An 18,930-nucleotide genomic window follows, 5' to 3' on the forward strand; every position below is an offset into this window, starting at 1 on the left:
TACTGATTTACTAGTTTCAGATCCAAAAAATGAGCAAAAATGTAGCATTTTTCTAGAACAAAACCACATTTCTTGTAGACTTGGATTAATGACAGCAGTTCAACAGCAAAAATAGACTTCCATAAACTGTTGCATTTGAAGAAAACCTGTTTAAAATTGATTCACATAATTTACATATTAATACTCCAGTTCAAAAATGGTTCTTACAGGCAGATTCAGTGTTACTGCATCTACAGGTTGGTGAAATGGCCAGGAAAAGTTGTGTCTCCACATGGCTCTCATGACCACCCTCTGTAAGTACTGAAGTTGGTTTGTTTGACATCCACAACCATTGTTATTTATGTATTCTGGTGGAGGAGGGTTAATAATAATGGACTGGTGCTGGCTTTGAACAGACATCTTCAGTGAGGTTATACATCCACTTGTTCAAAGATCATTACGCATTTAACCTGAAGGAAACGAAACACAAGTATTCAGCAAAGATATCTAGATTTAATGCTGTTTACACGTTCACTTCTGTTTGTAGAATATCAGTACCATAACTAAAGGCATACCTTTGTGTACTAAGCAAGACATTGGTTTTAAAGTGCCTATTTGGACATACTGTACCCCTAGAGTCTAGGGATGCATACTATAGCTTTCTCCTAAAAAATACATGATAGCCTGCTTTTTATACCAGAATGACATATTTCATGAGGTGTGAAAAAGGTCATAATAAGGTAGATAGCTACTGTAATTAGCACACTGCTACAACAGTACATAGGGCCCACTCTTACAACAACAGTAGCCTCTCAGCAAATACTGCTGATCTCACATCTTTTATTTTCATTTATTTATTTCAGCATTCAAAACATACCTCTTCTGAGCTCCTGAAGCCTACACCTTAGCTAGTAAGAGTGAATACTATTTGCACCACCACATGTTATTAGCTAAACGCTAATCCTTTCACCAAAATAACTATCTTAGAAGGGAAAGATCCAGACACATACAGGATCTGCCTCTCCTATAACTGGCCAGCACTAGAAGAAAAGTTCTGAGGTAGTTTTAAGTCCCTCACAACCCAGCCAAGCCCATTACACACTATTTTCAACTATGAGGATACACTATCATTTTTTCCTGCTTTTTTCTGCCAAAAAACCCACACTAGATGATATCAAGAGCAAGCTGTTCACTTTCCCCATCCAAAACTCGGAGGCTAAAATGGAAGACAGGAGAAAAAAGAGTACAGTTTGAACTTAGCAAAAAAACTTGCAGCAGCAAGCATGTAAATAGCAACATTTAATTTAACTTTAATAAGAACATAATGTAATGTCTAATCTCTTAAACATTTTATAAACTAGTACATAGAGTTGAGAATAAAAGCTCAAACAGCATCAAGAGTGCCAAGAAAACCAAGACACTGAAGTTTTGTGTACATACCAGTGTCTTAGGCCTAGAAGTTTAGCTTTGAAAACCTTAATCTATGCTGTGAAAGCTGACCTCCATGCTAACAAGAGAGCTAAGACTGTATCTTCTAAAGACAGACACAAATCTGTGTTTTGGTCAAGCCCTCCTTTACTACCTCCCCCTCCACCTTCCTGCTTGTGATTCACAGAAGACTCTTCTCTATCTTAAAATAAAACTTATGTTTGCATCCTGAAGCAAAAGTGTGATCAGATTCCAGCCAGTTAAGTTTTTTGGTATTTCTCAAGCCACCCCTTCCCAGCCCCATGTGTCCTTGAGCTGCTGAGTAAGGTCTCAAAGGCCAAGTAGTCTTAAAAAGAGAAGCCTTGGGTGTTTCCTTAAGTCCCAGTTTGAAGTTTTTAGCTAAGCTGATAGAAATGTATTTTTAGTTTAAGAGTAAAAAGCAAATTGCTTACATAAATTATGTTGTTAGAGAAGTTAAGGCTTTTGGGAAAATATCACGTCTTGTGTGAATCAAATTTATTTCCTTTCCTTGGTAAGAAGAGATTATTTGCTATCAGAGAGTGCTCTCTAAAAGCATGCAGAAAAGATATCTTTCTTGTTTTGGCTCATTATTACAGCTACCAGCATAAAACCTGTACACATCACATACTGGTTAAGAATAGCAGCATGGAGAAATATTAGCATACCATATACAGAACAAAGGCAGACAGTGTACCAGATTCTACACACTAAGAACATTTGATTATTCAAAGGCTTTTTCACCAGTTTTGTTTAGGTGATTTCCAATAATCACACTGAAGACTCATAAATAATATTAGAGCCTCCCTTAGGTAATTACATTAAGGCTACGCAGAAGAGAGCACAACCTTCTTACTGCAAGTAGCACCACCTCTTCTTTCAAAAGGACAACCATCTCCATAGACACCCATAAAACAGTATTTCTGTATCCTTCAAACTCCTCTTGGGACACATCAAACAAACCTTAGTTTTAAACACAATCCATATAAATATTAGGTGTTGAGAAAACACTGACTTACAGCTATTACTGTAACCAATACCAACCACTCCTGGGCCATTCAAAACTGAACTTCCACCCTCAAAGCAGATCAGTCACCTTTTTTACCTTAGTTTTAGGGAAAGCCACAACTCACTTCCTCCCTAAGAGATGAAGGAAGAAGAGAGCTTTAGAAGACAGACAGAGTAGTCTTTATACCTACTCACATCCTCATCTTATTCTCCAGCAATAACTGTCAAACACCTGCAACCTATCCATGGTTTTCATTGGGAAGTTGTCAACATAAAATAGGAACAGCTGCTAAGAGCTAAAGCACACCAGCCAGTTATTGGTGCCAGACCTGCTCTCTCCGTAGCCAACAAGATAGGGTAGAGGGATGCAAGAAGGGGAGTGGATATACTTAGATTAATTTTGGTTTGATTTCCTACCTGAACTTCTAAGTCTTAAAATTAACATGATGGGAATCCTTATGTTTTATCAATTATCCTTGGTCACACTAGGTTATGGTATAAGAAGAGTACATAACTAGTATATCTGGTTAGGAGTGGTACGGTATTCATATTTTTCTTCACCCCACAGATTCATTAGTTAAATTAAAACACAAATCTATTTACTAAATGCACAATAGTATAAAAAATGAGAACCAGGTTGTTTCATAATAAATTTTATTTGCTGTCATTAAAACCACAAATACTTGGAATTTAGCCAGCTTATTTTGAATTTTGGCTATTGACTAAGCAGTTGTTTCTCTCAGAACCTCTAAAAAGCTTTATCCCCAGCATACTTTATTATAAGACAGGTCTGCAAAATCAGATTTATATTTAATTTGTTTCCATTCACATTTATGTTCCAGCTTGGGATCAAAACCTGCTTGGATTCTCATAATGAAAGTAATTATGATGCTTTTTTTTATTTCCCTTATTTTTTCACCAAGATGTCCTTGAAATTTTGAGACTGTGGTACCACCCTCACAAACACATGAAACACAAACAAAATTGAAACCTTGTGATTGAAGACTTTGATTTATTTTAATTTATAATAGTTGAATTGTATTTCCAAAAAGTATTCCCTTTCAGCATGTTAAAATTAGTGAGAGCATTTATAGCACTACGTCAGGTAGTGAATGCTGCATGACAGGTCCCCTATCTATGATAGTAACAAATGCTTAAAGAACCACTGGAAACAGAGTAACAGAAACTGAAGCTCCCCACAAATTAAATGTGATTATAGGAGTCAGCTTTGCATCGCTGTAAGACACAGAAATTCAGGTTAATGAGTACTGTTTTAATACGACAAATTGAGCCAAATATGGCTCTTGAAAAGCTCCCTAAGTTTGGAATAACCCTACTAACTTCAACAGATTTGTCTTAGGTTTTCATCAGGGTAAATGATAGAAAAGTGTCGTTTCCTTAAGCTGTTTGCCTTACTGTATCATTTTTCTACATATTTATAACCTTCAATCATCTGTGACTCTATGGCAGAGTACCCATGAAAGTTGTACAGGCATGTACAGGAAATGATAGTGAAAAAAATGCATCCATCCCAGAAAGTTACACTGATCCTGCTTGCTTTCTCACCCATTAGATTTTTCTCACACCTGGAGAAATCTCACACTTCGTTCACTCAGCCTTCAGCTAGTGTCCAGACAAGGGGATATTGCAGAATGATGCCTGACTGGGGACATATTACATCATCACCTGATGCAGCTGGCAAATATCTATTTCTCTCTCTGAAAATGAATTTCTAAACTCTTACATTACAATTGAGTCAATTTTTTCTGACACTCAGCTGGCGAGATGCTCCTGGCACCCCTGCTGGGGCTCTCCTGGCCTTCACCAGCCTGTGAATAAGCAGCCTCTTCTTCTTTGCTCTTCCTTCTGACACTTCAGCTTCTCACTCAATAAAAAACCATGTCTCTCTGCTCCTGCTTGGCCTCATTGTTCATTGCACTGCTAAGAGGTATCTTCTTGCTCCTTGGATCTTCTAAGTATTTTCTTTTCCCATAGTTTCTTATTAATTAACTCCTCAAAATAATTTCACTGTGGTCCGGCCTTCGTTTTTGATGGCCGGCTTGTTTCTGTGCTTTCAGAGATCATAACTGGATGTGGGGCTGCTCTGCTTTGAAAGGGAGGTATCCTGTGAAAACTTCCATTCCTCTGTAAACTAAGCAGGAAAAGAAGCCCTCAGCTACCAGGCTTCTCTGTATAGAACTTTATTACATTATTCTGAAAAGTTCAATAATATATCAGTTCTTTGTCCCATCCCATGACCTTTCGCCATCTTACAGAGAGAATGGTAAAAAAATTTCAAACTCCTCTGATGTGGAAAAGGGAACTCTTTTTATTGTGTGTCAAATTAGCAGGATGAAATTCTCAGCATGCTTTTCACAACCAAGGATTTAAATAGCTTGCCAAGGGAAAATCACTGGGTTGTTCAGTATATTTTTGTACTCCCCAGGATGTTGATACTCAATATCAGCACTAAATTTGTGGTTATTAGAACTAACTAGGGTGCAAAGAATGAGAAAAAACCCAGTTTACTAAGTCTGATTTTCACCTTTTTCTTTTCCTTCATTTGATGTCCTTTATATATATTTCAGGAAATAAGCTGTTCTTTTCTACAAAGTCTTCTAATGTTTTCTTAAAGCAACGGTAGATGATAAAATCCTATGTGTTCAGCCATAAATCAGGGATCTAATTTCTGTTTTGCAGTTATGGTGTGGCCATAACTGTGCTGCTGTCATATGATTGAATCCAAAGAATGTAAGTGGCCCTTCCATGTGTATCAAAGTTTTGGGCTCCTCCCATGCTGTCAAGCTCTTCTTGTGCTGTAGGAGAAACTGAGGGTGGAAAAGATGCATCCACAGCCTTGTATACTCACTGAATTGAATTTGTTGAAGTAATATTCTCAGAACTGATTCCCTGAGAAAACAATATTTTTCTGAGCATTATTTGGGTTTGTAAATCATCTTCAATGGTGGCTTTGTGCAAGCTGAGGTGGCTCAATATTACAGCCAGCTGGGGTAATGTACATGTTATTAATTACTGTGCCTTAGCTGAAACCTAACAACTTTTTGAACAGCTTTAACACAGTTGCAAGCTATTATGTGTTCATACCCTTCATGGTCTAAGCTAACCCAAAGCACATCTGACTAAAATTAATTTCAGCAGTCATTTCCCTGAATAAAATTGGCTCAAAGTTATGCTTGAAATGCAAAATTTGAGGTGATGATTGTGTAGTTACATCCCCAAGCTGTGTACCCGATATTTCTGTGAGAGATTGTACCCTTGCAGCAGAATTGTGTAAATTCATACTTTCATGAGCTCTTATCCTTTCAAATCCCACATCATTCACCACGTACCAATTTGAGATCTTTAAGAAAATAAATACCTCTTCATATTTCCTGTTGCACTGTTGCAGTTTTCTGCCAGTAGATGTCAGCTCAGAACTGGTGAAAGTTTATTCTGCGTGTTTCAAGATAATTAGTATCAGTGGTTCTGTGACTTTGGGCTTAACTGTTAATATCAGATTGCATGTTCAGAATATCAGAAAGCATGATGTCACTATTCAGATATTGAATGTATGACCAGTGTGACATTTGCACACCTGGTGGCATTTGTAAAGAGTGAATTCAGACTGAATTCACTGTGATGGAAAAAAATAAAGCCAGGTAGTCAGTTATTAACTTTAAGGAAAAATTTTTCAAGACCAGACTCTGATTCCAAGTTAACTCTGACTCTAGATTATGCTCAGAAGCCAGGGAAAGGAACCATCGTGCTGCAGAGCGTGGTAGTAATTTGTGGCAACCTCTATGCAAAGAAACAAAATTACTGGAGCATTATGAGGAGTCTCTGCCCTAGTAAACTTGTTAACCCTGTGAGACAATGTGAGGGAGGGATATGCTTGCTGCTGGGATTTTTCTTCCCCTTTCCTTTGAACTGTAGGACAAGTTTGTATATGGTTGTAGTTTGTATATGTTGCTAGAACAGCATTTGAAAGGCAAACCTTTGACCACTGCTCTTTACAGTAACATGGCACTGTACATACAAGCACCTGCTGGAACAGGAGGAGCTGTACTTCTCTACACACTGTGCAGACAGGTGCTGTAGCACTGGCTTTGCTTGCTTGATGACATCTGCTCTGCAGGCAGACAGAAAGACTGATTAGATGTTCTTGGGACATGGTTATTCTTCAGGGCATTCTGTGTTTTGTGAGCAAGCATGGGACAGTCAGTCTTACCTTCAGAAATTTCTGCTTCAGGGATAGAAGCATGCTATTAGTGTATTCCCTTACTTTCCATACTCCTGGAGCGATTTCTCCTGAGGTCTGTGGAGGTCTACCCCAGAGATGTGAGTGCCTCAGCAACGGAGCCGAGTTGGTCTGTGGTATGGGAAAGCTTGCTGTGCCTTGTGAGGCAGTGACTTTAGCCCACTGTTATATCCTGATGGAAGTGTTTCTGAGTTTTGCCTGCTCAAATCCATGCTTTAGAAGTGGGTTGGCTGCTCACACTTGGAGGTGAGTTGTTTATGCTGTGGAGTAGGTATTTAGTGAAATCATTGGCATTTTCTCCTTGAAATGCAGAAGGCATACAACATGGAGGACAGACAAGGACACAGACAGGTGTGTGAATGCTGCAGCTACTGTGCACTACTGTGAAGGGACCCGGGCTTTGGGATCATTGAATCATGCAATGGTTGGGTTGGAAGGGATCTTAAAGATCATAAGGCTCCAATCCCTGTGTCATGGACAGGAACAACTCCTAATAGAGCAGGTTGCTCAAAGCCCCATTCTATCTGGACCTAAACACTGCTAAGATTGGGCCATCCACAGTTTCTCTGGTCAACCTGTTCCAGTGCCTCACCACCCTCACAGTAAAGAATTTCCTCCTAACATCTAAACTGAATCTCCCCTCTATTAATTTAAATACCATCCCCCCACGTCCTGTCATGTTATTTGGGATGGGCTGAAGCCATGATGTTGTTTACATTTGGGAGAACGATTAGTTTTTTTCCTGCAAGGCCATCCCTGACACAGTGCAGCTGTGTAGCCTTGGATAGAACTGGAAAGAGAGCAACGTGAGAAAGGGCTGTGAGGAACATCATCAGGGTCTCCCTCTTTTGGCTCAGGTCTGTGCCCTTGCCTGAGCTGTGTGGTACTTGTACCCATTCCTGGCCATATCCTTGCTAGTCCTGATCACTAGCTGGCTTCCTGGCTTTACCTGGGAAGTTGGTCACCACCAGCTTCTCTGACAATCACTGGACTATCAGCTGACCCTGGTTACTGTTGGCTGCCCTGCTCTACTCACCTTGCCTGGGGACTTTGGGATGGGGACCTTGCTGGTGAGGCCACTGTCACCACTGTCTTTGTGCTTATTCAGCCTGGTGGAGCAGCCAGCTCCTGCTGCTCCCTGACACTAACCTGCTGCTACCAGGCAGCTATCACAGGCTGATCTATCTTCAGTAGATTACGAATCAGAATTTAAGAATACATGTATGAATTAAAATTAAAACTTGTCTTGGCAGTTCAGTTCTCTGTTTTAGGGCCATGGAGTCTGTTAAGTGATTAATGATGTGTCTATTCAAAATTCATGAAGATAAGAATTGATAAATTATTTTCAGAGATTAGGCTTTTGAGCTCGTAAATATCTTATAGATGGCATATCTGCTGCCACTTGATCCTCTAAAAAGAGGAAATGTATACATAAATTCCAAGAAAACATTATTCTAAATTTTTACAGACTGCATCCTAAGTCAATGCACAGTTGTGGATGTCAATACAATAAATTGAGAAAAGTTGAGTTGTACAGTTCCATTGTCTTTAGTAGATTAACTGCCTGTTTGTATAAAAACTCATTTCTAGTGACCTTGCTCCTTACCATGTGTCATTATTTTATTTTATTTTTTTGGAGGCAAGGAGGTTCCTCACTATTGCCTTTGCTCAACAAATGGAACACCAAATGGCCAGGGATAGTAGAACTGGCTGTAAATGTTTGACAGAGGCAAGAGGTGATTTTGTTGAACTGCATGAAGGTTGATGCAGGTGACAAAAATCCATCTGGGTACCAGTGTTCTTAGGGCCCTCAATTAGACTGAGTTAAAAAACCTTGCACTGTAGACCCAGAAGTATTTCTATATGGTGTGCTTTCAGGAGCCTGCTTGTTTAGAGGGCTGATATGGGCAACCAGAAAGTCCCATTGTTCCTGGGGCTGGCTCAAGATGGGTGGGGAATTAAGATATAGCCTGCATATCTTCTTCCAAGGGGCATAGGAAGTAAATTTCTGAGGGGAGCCATAAGGCTTGAACACTTTCAATAAAATTTTAATTAGATTTAACTATACAACCACCAGTTAATTTGTCACAGGCTTTATGGGTTTATGGATTTAGGGAGATTTTTAGGTGTTAAGCGACCATATGTTTTACAGGTTTAATATGGCCTTAAGTTTTAGATGATTGTGACATTTTGCAAATTTTTTAAAGCTTAGTAATCCATTCCTTGGTTCTTCCTGGGTGTAGAACCTATATAGCAATGTATTTTAATAACAAACCAAATCATTAAGTATTCAATTAAAGCAAACCATTTTAAGCCTACTAGGTACTTGTTCACATACAGAGAAAAAAACACAAGTGAAATTTGATTTGAAAAGATATGTACCTTTATGTGTTCAAAAAACTTAAAATAGCTACAGCGAAATTATGTGAGCCCCTAATAATTAGAGAAATGAAGGTCAGTTACATTGGTAATAGATATCTGAAGAACTCTGCATTCCCAGACTTAAGCAGTTATAACTGCTTGTGTGAAGTGGCTGGAAGCTGAGCATATGGATGCTGGTGCTTCAGAGCAGTGGCACTGGTGTTGAAGCTGGTAGAAAAGCCACTATGAAACTGTGTGTGCAAGCCCTTGTCCCCAGACTGGTGACTGATTTCATAAGCACGAAGTCCTGTTCCTAAGCCTCTATCCTGCAAGGAACTCGCCCTCTTATTTCTGCCTGTGCATTCTGTATCCACTTCCGTGGAAAACTCATCCAAGGCCTGCTTGACTTTTCTCCATTGCTAAACACTACCTGCTCTGTGCATGTCAGCAGCGGCTCTTGCTATTAGCGTCCACAGGCGCATAATGTTAAGGACAGTTTAACAATATAAGAACTTGGCCATCCTCTATTACCAGTGCTGATTCTAACTTTGTTTCAGGCCAGAGAACTCCTGGAGAGTACAACAGTTGCTCAACTATTATAATGGAAAAAAGAACTAATATTTGAGGCCAGTGGGAATATTCCAGCTCTCTGTGCCAAGGAGCCTGTGAAGGGAGCAGTGGATCAGCAAATGGAGACGCTTAGTAAGTGACCAGCCCAGTCCTGGGGAGTTTGTGCAGTCCAGAAATCTGATAGCCTGTCACTGCTCTTGTTCTAATAGGTAATGCTGACTAGCATTATTTATTAGGGAGGAGGAAGGATAACACAATGCTGCACTGGGATGCACATGCTTGCTATTAGAATGCCTTCTCCTCCTTCATCCTCTTAGCTATGCTCTGCAAGTAAATGAGGAAAGATAAACAGTGTGGATTTGCAGCTCTGTTCTTGCAGTATTAACAGTCCTTGTGGGAAATGTTTATCACTGTATCAATGTGGTGATATGTGACTTTTCCAGGGGTCGAGGTGTTGTGATGATTAAGGCTACAGTCTGTAGAATGGGAATGGGGACCTCACATGGGCAGAGTTGAGAGAGAGGTCCTTGCTATATCCCATCTCCTGCAGCTAGGACAGGACTGTCCCAGCTTCTGCATGTGGCCGCTGCCTGAAGCTGAACAATTCCTATAGGGGCTTTGAACTTCGAAGGTGGCAAAGGAGAACAGAGTGCTCAGGTTAAGAATGCATCCTGAGACCCAGCTTCAAGGGCTGAAATGTCTTTGGGTGGAATGGGCAGGGAAGTGTATGGAGAGAGATGTTTCTCGGCGTGAGAGGTGCCTAGATTCAGAACTCTGGTACTCAGTGAGAACAAGCAATGAGACAGAAGAAAAGGGGGTTTTGGCAGAACCTTTCTTTTAACTGATGCATAATGGAGAGTTTTTTCAATAATGTAATAATATTTAAATAGTTATGTGGAGGATTTACCCTTCCAGCATGAAACTCTACTATGCATATTTTGCTTTCTTCATGGGAGGGTCAAAGTATGTTAAAATAATCTTTAAAAAAAATGTTGAGGCTTTTGTGGGGAGAAAAAGCTGAGGGCAAGTTGTAGATGGGAAAATTGTTTTTTTGAGATAAATGGATGGCTGGAGTCTGTTTTAGCTTAAACTAGGGCAATACAACTTGTGTAAGACTGACAGAAGAGCCTGTTTATCTAACTTTTGTTTATTATTATCTAGCTTTCTGAATTTCTAAACCTCTCTTTCAACATATTTAGAATTCCCATTTCATTTTCACAGGATGCTGTATTTTGCATGATGCCTTTGACTATATTGCATGTGCAGGGGTTACAGAAAAGGCATTACATGTACATTAGTGCTGTACCTTTATATTTATCTATATGCCAAGATTAATCCAAGATGCGGTAATGTTTTGCCCAGAGCAATTGTACCAAGGAACCTTAACCCTGATCTTAAGAGACTTACTCTCTGTTCCTGTGACAGTTTGTTTATTCTTCACTTCAGGGCCTCTTCTGAGCTAAAACAGCCATTAAGAGCAAATTTTTCTGGACAGCTTTTCAGCCTCCAAGTAACAAAAACTGTGCAACTTATTTTTATTTCTTCCTATACCTTTTCCAGGTGATTCTTAAAAAAATAAATCCACTGTGGTATCCATCCAGAACTGGAATGTTCTAAATGCAGAGATATTACTCAACTCATTACCAGTGTGACCTTTCAGCATTCCCTATTTAGCAGGGGACAAATCCCACAGTACTTTGTGTACATATTATTGTGAATACAACATGTGCAATGTCCATACTGGAGAAAAAAGGCATCCATGTTGTATGTTTTCAACTGTTTCTGTAAGTTCTTGTGCTGAGTGAGTGCCAGATGGAATTGCAGTTGTATCGTAAAAGAATGTTATATGTTAAGAGTTTAGTCCTAAAATAGATCTAAACTCCTGTAATTCTGTGGAAGGTGTAATTCGTTTGAGTATTTGATTAATTCAATTAATCAATTCAATCATTAAAATTAATAATCTCAAAAAATGAATGAAATTATATTGTTAATATTGTTATATTAAGCAGAAAATAGTTACTTCTTACTTTATTTTAAACAATTATATTATATGTGAAAGGGTAGAAGAAAAGAAATGAAAAGGATTGTTTGCCTGTAGTACAGTGGAGATATCAAGGGAAAACTGGAGCTTTTGTTAAAGTTAATAAGAGCTGGATCAAACCTAGGATTTCTCACAGCTCTCATGAGGCACCACGGCTCTTGACTTCACTAGTCAAGAATTAAAATGAATAATTATGAACTATATCTTTTTCTTCACTAAAGAAGAAATAACTCCCAAGTAGATTTAACATGGTAAAACTTGCTTTATGAAGCCTTTTTTAATTAACCAGATACCTTACATTATTTCAGGTCCTGCTGTTCTGCTTCTTCTTATAGGAGGACTACTGAAATGAAAACAAAGGTCAGTTTAGTAATATAGAACTTATTTTAGAATTATACCTAAAATGAAAAGTTAATCAGAAATAAAAGTATCATTTTCTATCTAGTTAAAATCTTAGGCTGGCTTTGCAAATAGGTTTATAGTAGAATAATAAATTAATTACTGCCCTTTGAAAACATATTATGTTGAATTGCAGTTGCAACATAATTGTTGGAAAATTGTTGGAAAGGAGGTAGAATTTTTTTGTTTGTTTGCATTTCCACAGATATTTTTCTATGGCTGCCAGAGAACAGAGACAGCAGTTACTTCTGTAGTATGGCAGATACTCTTTGTTTCTGTTTGCATAATTTTAACATAACTGAGACATTTCACTGTTTAGAATCAAAAAAATAAAAATATGTACAGATCCATATGTATAATGGTTATGTGATTATAGATTTTTTTAAATATAAATATTTTTATTGCTAACAGTGATTGATGTTTTTATCTTGTCCTTTCTTTCACTTTATTAGAAGTTATGATATAGGAAAATATGAAACAAGTGAAAAATCTGATTTACTGTTTCATATTGTGGCTCATTAATTTTAAAGCCACATAATTGTACAGTAATTCTTTTGAATAAATTTGTTTATAGATAGTTGAATAGCTAGATTGAGGAGCTGAAGTGGATTCTTACAGGATACTTTAAATATTCTATGAAAACTTTGTACTACATGCATTAATGGTAAATTTTGGGAAGTGTGAAGTGTTGATGGATGTGATGAACAGAGGTGGGATTGAGCTTCATTACAGCCGTAGCAGTTTGTAAATATGAGGCTTGTGACAGTTTATTCTTGCAGAATAAGCCCCTGCTTGTTGGCGATGTTACCAAACAAATGAAACACTGAGAGGAATCTCAGACTAGTTTCTGTGTGCAAATTCTGCTTGTGTTCAGGTATCATTGTCCTGTAGTGAGGATCTGAGGATGAAAGTACAATTTTCCAGCTGAAGCAATCTTGTCTTGCCTGTATGATTTTACTCAGAACATGTAAATTTCTCAGGTGGTGCTCAGTTAGCTGTAGCTTTCTGCAAAATTATGTAGGAACATAAATAATTCTAATAGTTCATGAAATATGAATAAAGGCCTATTCAATACTTTCTCTTTTTTTTGAGGCTCTTGGGAAACCTAAATTGAATTGTGTTGCTGAAGTTCTTTTGAATACATATCCTGTAAAATTTTTAATGTGCCATTTACTTTTTCATTAATTTGAAATAGCTTTCAATTCTTTCAGTGTTCCTTCCCGAAAAAATTTTGGCAAATGCCAGTTCTCATTTGTACAAGGTTTCCAACAAGGGCTACTGGACATGTCCTAAAATTATTAACCTCAGTGCTGGAAATATTTCACTTTTCTGCACTGCTACTTCTTGTTAATACAGAGAGAAACTGTCTTCTGTTATTGCTGGGCAAAATGTTTTGCCTCTAAGTAAAATTATAGAGATGTTATTTGTGTTTTGACATCTATGAATACAGAAAGCCCAGTGCTGTTGCTTGCAAGGCATCCTCAATTCCCCGTGTGCACTCACGCAAGGGACTTTCCCTGCATCTCATCATTGTGCACTGTGAATGTAACAGGAACATAAAAGACAGCGTATCTGTCACAGATGTTCCTAAGATTCCTGCTGCTGCAATGCCTTTCCCCATTACCAAATTACACCAGGCTACATCAAGATTAATTTGGTCAAAAGAAATGATAAAAATGCAGAAAAGCTTTCAAATTGAGAGAGGTGAAAAATTTCAAATAAGATAGTTATATACCTTAGATAAATAAGATGTGCCATAGCTCATCTGGTTTTAAAAAGTAATAGCAAATGTTGCTAAGTTAGAGAAGGAATGACTGTTCACTTTATCTTACAAAACATAGTGAATAAGATAGTCATGAAACTGAAATGTTTTGCTTGCAAAATTGAAGGGAAGGTTTTTTCATGCAGTATTTTTTCATGCAATATTTTTTCATGCATATTGTCCCTGGGGAAATCATTATTTCAGTGTATCTAGAGTTTATTTGGATTTAGGAAAAGAGTTGGCCATGAATAAAACCCAACAAAACAAAACTAAACCCCATCCTTACTCAGATTTGACATAATGTTAAGTAAAGAATCAAGTATTTTAGAGGAGAGATAAACACACTACTGACTTATGGGGTCTAGAAGAATCTTTACCTGAGGCAGGTGTGACTACCTCTTGCAAAACACCTTGATGTTTTATGAGGCAGCTGTGGCCAAGGGCAAAGCTCTGCACCAGTTGACCCATGGGCCTGATCCAGCACAACACTGCACAATGATGGCAGTAATTTCCCATGATGTAGAATGAGGTCCTTGCAGTGCCCTGACACCTGTTAGCTTTAGGGGGAATCTGTGTGTGTTTCCTAGGTTGTAGGGTGCAAGAAAAGTCCAGCTCAACCTCCTATGAGTTAGGGTTACAAGCTGCTACTTCAGTGTTGGGGCCATCAACGTAGCTCCAGTTGTTCAGGTACCCCTGGTAGTGCTGGTGAGGAGCCAGAGCTCCCACTGCTCCTGCCAGGAATTCTGTGTCCCTCTGCAGGGGCAGGGCACTGCCAGGCACCCCTCTGGCTGCTTAGGGCTGGGGAAAGGAAGTGTTGGACCATCTTCTACTGACCTCCAGCACAGGGGTCTAGGAGACTCCAGGTGTGCTTTTCTTTCCTGGTTTGCTCTCCTGTCTGTCAGGTGCCAGACACAGCTGATGCTGTTGCACACACTTTGGTGTCTTTTTGCTGGGAAAAAATGCTGATTGGCATCCTAATGAAACTCTAACTGAATCTAATTGAAGTACATATGATGACAGACACTGCAAACAATTAATTTTCATGTGTAAAGGAAATTCATCAGCTCCAGTGTGCCCCTGGTTTACATGAAAGACACACTGTTAAGAGTTTTATCTGATAATTAAGAACTAGCATGAAGATCAACTGTTATTTTATTCTATACAAATATGAAGCAGCTACTTTGAATGAGACTATCTGAAACCGAAACCTTGGAAGTGCTTTCCAATAAATGAGGTATTCAGCATTCTAACATTTACTGCTGTAACATGATGACTTATATGTTACACTTCAGAGTGAAAACTGGATGCACTTAAACATAATTAATATTGAGCTACCTGACATGGATGCTTTCTCATTCTCTTTTTAGCAGCAAATTTCATACACTCTAAGTGAAAATTCTCATTTTTTCTCATTTCTGTTCTGTGTCTGAATTCAAATCTCTCTCCTATAATGGTGGGTTTTTACTTGCTTTACTTGCTTTATCGCTGCCATTTACAATAGGTCTGTGGTGATTTGGAATCTAAATACTAAAGATATCCTATCTCTAAAGTAATGGCAAAATTATAAGAAAACCTGAGCATGATCCTAGAACATTACTCTGCCATCTGTAAGTGATTATTGGAAGTTACATTCCTGGTTGAAGGATCTCTCCAATACCCCCTCCTCCTCTTCTCCTAGATCTCTGCTGGGAAAAAAAATAACAAACCATTCTCTGGTTTGAAGAAACTGGTTCTGGTTCTCTTATAGTAGGTTTATCGATAACCCTTATGGTAGAAGTACAGTCTTGCTTCTATGTACCAACAATGGCTTAGCTACATGGCAATTACTCTGATAACAGAAATAAAAAATCTAACTTTTGGAAGAGCATGTTGTCTGGTGAATCTATGTCTAAATGCTAGAAGTCACAGTGTCTTAAATCTGCAGTGGCCTGATTCAAGCACAATGTGTGAACTTTCCCAATATGCAGAGCTATCAGAACCTTGACTGAATTATGTAGTATCCCACAAGGAACAAAAGGCAGCACTCTACAACATAGTATGTATTTTTTTCTTTGAATATTCTGGCCTGAGTCTCATCTTTGTTTGAGTCTTGGTCTTTGGCTAGTGTTTGTTTGCTAGTACCACTAGGAGATCTGAATTCATGCAAACCAAAATAGTGAGGGGTTCCAACTCGCATCTCTCCAGGCAGATGATCTCATCATAGTTCTTGGCAGCAAAACTTACACACTTGAGCAACTTCATTAACTCTGAGGGGAAAAACTTATTAATGGATTGGTACATACATCAGTAGTGGCAGAACTGGGGCTTCATGAAGATATGCATTATGGATAAAGTTCCCTAAAAACTTGACTGGCACAGATGGGTAAGATGATCCCCTATATCAGAGCACCACAATAATCCATGTGCTGTTCTGGCAGGAAGATCAAACATAAGGTAATACTAAAAGTAGAAAAGTAAAACCATCTTGTAAAAGTTGGGATTTTTTTTTTTTTGATTTTTTTTAAAAAAATCTGTGTCTGTAATTAGATATTATAATGAAAATGCTTTGTAAAATGTCTCAAATCAGCTATCAAGCTAATGTAAGCTCTTTTTTCAGACCCACAAATTAGATTAAATTTATATTTTCTTTTTTTTTAATAAATTGACAAGAAAAATATTTAAGTTTACCCTGACCAGATTTAGTGTATGCAGAAAATATGTAGTAGATAAGTGTGAAAGACTTGCAGACAATTTGTAAGGTCAATTGCTTTACTTTTCGTACATGCTAACTTTAAAATCAAAGGAAAGCACATTTCTACAGTATATAGTTGATCAAAATATTGCAAATAATTGTAAATAATTTTGAAACAATAATAATTTTCAGAATAATGTTTATTCTTTTGACCATGTTACAAGGACTGTGAGAAAGCAGAAAAAGGGGCATACTAATAAAAGATTGCTCACATTAACACAGCTAATTTAACAGTGGGCTTATATAACACTTTTCTTTCTGGTGTGTGATATGTCCCACGTGCAGTATCTGTATTTGTTGGCAGATGGAAAAAGGGAGCAGAGGGAAGTGTTCCTCATTTAAACAGATCTGGTTTCCTTTTTTTTAATAATAACCAAGAAATAAGCTATCCTTTTATATATCCTTTATAGTGCTTGGCTATATGTACTTTGCTGCTTAAAATGGCCCTGAGTGTATTAATAGTATAGCATAGGATTCAAATATTATCATTTGTGGTGGGTGTGGGAGTGAAGGCCTTGTAGTTGAGTTTGGGAATATATATCATGGGAAATCTCTTATGAAATAACTGTTACTTCACTCAGTGTGGTCCATTCCAAATGCTAACCATTTACTTGTCAGATATTTTTCATGAGCCTTGCAGATAAGATAGCTCTGTGGGGATTTAGCTGTGTTCAGAAAACTAAGCTCTCACTAGAGATGGGGAAACCACCCCACCTTTCTTTCAATTTGGTATAGAATATTAACGAGGGGAGTGTTAGTCTCTGGAGCTTCATCCCACCCTTCAACACATCAGATTCATATTAGCAATATTTATTATCTAGAAGGGTGACTCACTATCAGCTGTTTTCATTTTTGCTTATAGTACCCTGGAGAAAAATGTAAGCAACAATTTACATTTTCATTTCTGTATTTTATTGCAGTGGAGCTGGTCACAATACCATGGTAACAGTTGCTTTGCAGTTTCACTTTTGACAGCATTTGATTCCTTGCCATAGTGGATGTGGTTAAAAGGCTTGCTTGTGGTAAGAACTGATAAACCTGCAATTCTGGATATTTAAGTGCTATGATTTTGTTGAAAGAATTTAAAAGGAAACATTTGCCTTTATTTAAATAAAGACAAATATTTACAAACTAAGTAAATAGAAATATTCAGTACATTATTTTGCTTTAGGACTTGCTTTGTACATAATCTGTATGTATACTATATTCAACAGCATGTGCAATGAATGTGTAAAGACAATTTTACAACTTCTACAGCTGTTCACCACATGTGGGGCTGCATGGGGAAAACAAATATGAGCTATAAATGGTCCCCAGATTATGCCCCTCTGAGAGATGTATACGATTACAGTAAAAAATGTACATTTAGCGTTGTTAATAAAATGCTAATAGTCACCATGGTCTAAGTTTTGAGTAGTACAAGCCTGCATTTCAAAAACTGCACATAGAACAAGAAAATGCAACTAAACTGCTGAATAGGTTAGTTTGGACTCTTTTTTTACCCACAGAAATTCAACAAATACACAAAGGGCCTTAGTATTACTACTTATGATAGGATTTACTCTCAAATATTAACTGCATGTCTTGTAATTAGAAAAGACAGCAGCCCAGTCAGATCTTTTATCTGTCTTTTGCTAATTTGACCTAACAGATGCTAACTGCTTCTCTGCTGGATGAATGGTTTTGTTTGTTGCTGTTTCACTTTTTAAGATAAAAAGTAAAAGAAATACGTATCTGAAAAAAGTTTTGGTAAAAAAAAGTTTTCTCAACCTATGGTAAATTAGGCTGTTTTATAATTAATGTATGTGGGATTTATTATGCAGCTGTTAAGAAATTACCTTCATAATGCCTTCTGCTCTTAAGAGAATTTGGTTATTTTCACATTTCTAATATCGAACCTTTTTAACCAAGGCATTCAGTGGTTTTCTCTTCAGGGATCTGAACTCCATCCCATACAATGAAATAGAACTATGGTTGAATATTTTTACCTTGAAGAAGTAAAACCATTTACAAAATCAAGGTCAGCACAAGACAGTATCTCCCCTGGTGTATTTTACCTCACCCATACAAGTATGGATATGTAAGGTTCCAGTTCTAATGGAAGAGTCACTCGTGTTTTGTTTAAGAGAAGAAAGAGGACTGGGGAGGAGGATTCTACAATCCCTTCATGGACAGTCAATGAAGTTCTCCCCAGCAAATGGCCAGTACAAATTCTGGACATGACAAGGAGTCAAAATAGGAATAAAGCAGGGCTGAGCAGTACATGAAAGCTATTTCTCTGCATTGGCATGGATTTTGACACTTAGATGCAAAGATCTGAAAATGTTTTGTGAACTTGCATTCCCTTCCAATGTGAGCATCTTAGAATAGTATCA

General features: G+C 37.9%; 1 protein-coding gene across 26 annotated transcripts in view; it reads right to left on the reverse strand.

Annotated features, from left to right (window-relative positions):
• BRDT (bromodomain testis associated) overlaps window positions 1-18,930 on the reverse strand; it is a 48,365-nt gene that overhangs the window by 20,669 nt on the left and 8,766 nt on the right. For 4 of the 26 annotated variants that reach the window (XM_086901959.1, XM_086901969.1, XM_023932090.2 and 1 more), the window contains 2 exons: window positions 11,962-12,006; window positions 208-449 (listed from right to left, as the gene is read on the reverse strand). In XM_086901959.1, the coding sequence (XP_086758085.1) occupies window positions 208-399 (192 nt within the window). In that variant the 5' untranslated portion in view covers window positions 400-449; window positions 11,962-12,006. Of the gene's footprint in view, window positions 1-207; window positions 450-2,444; window positions 2,681-4,177; window positions 4,586-11,956; window positions 12,007-18,930 lie in introns of those variants that run through there. The other 22 variants (XM_086901960.1, XM_086901970.1, XM_086901966.1 and 19 more) reach the window with 10 other exon arrangements.

The sequence above is a fragment of the Cyanistes caeruleus genome, chromosome 9 (genome assembly GCF_971803275.1).
Source record: "Cyanistes caeruleus chromosome 9, bCyaCae1.hap1.1, whole genome shotgun sequence".
Classification (NCBI taxonomy): Eukaryota; Metazoa; Chordata; class Aves; order Passeriformes; family Paridae; genus Cyanistes; species Cyanistes caeruleus.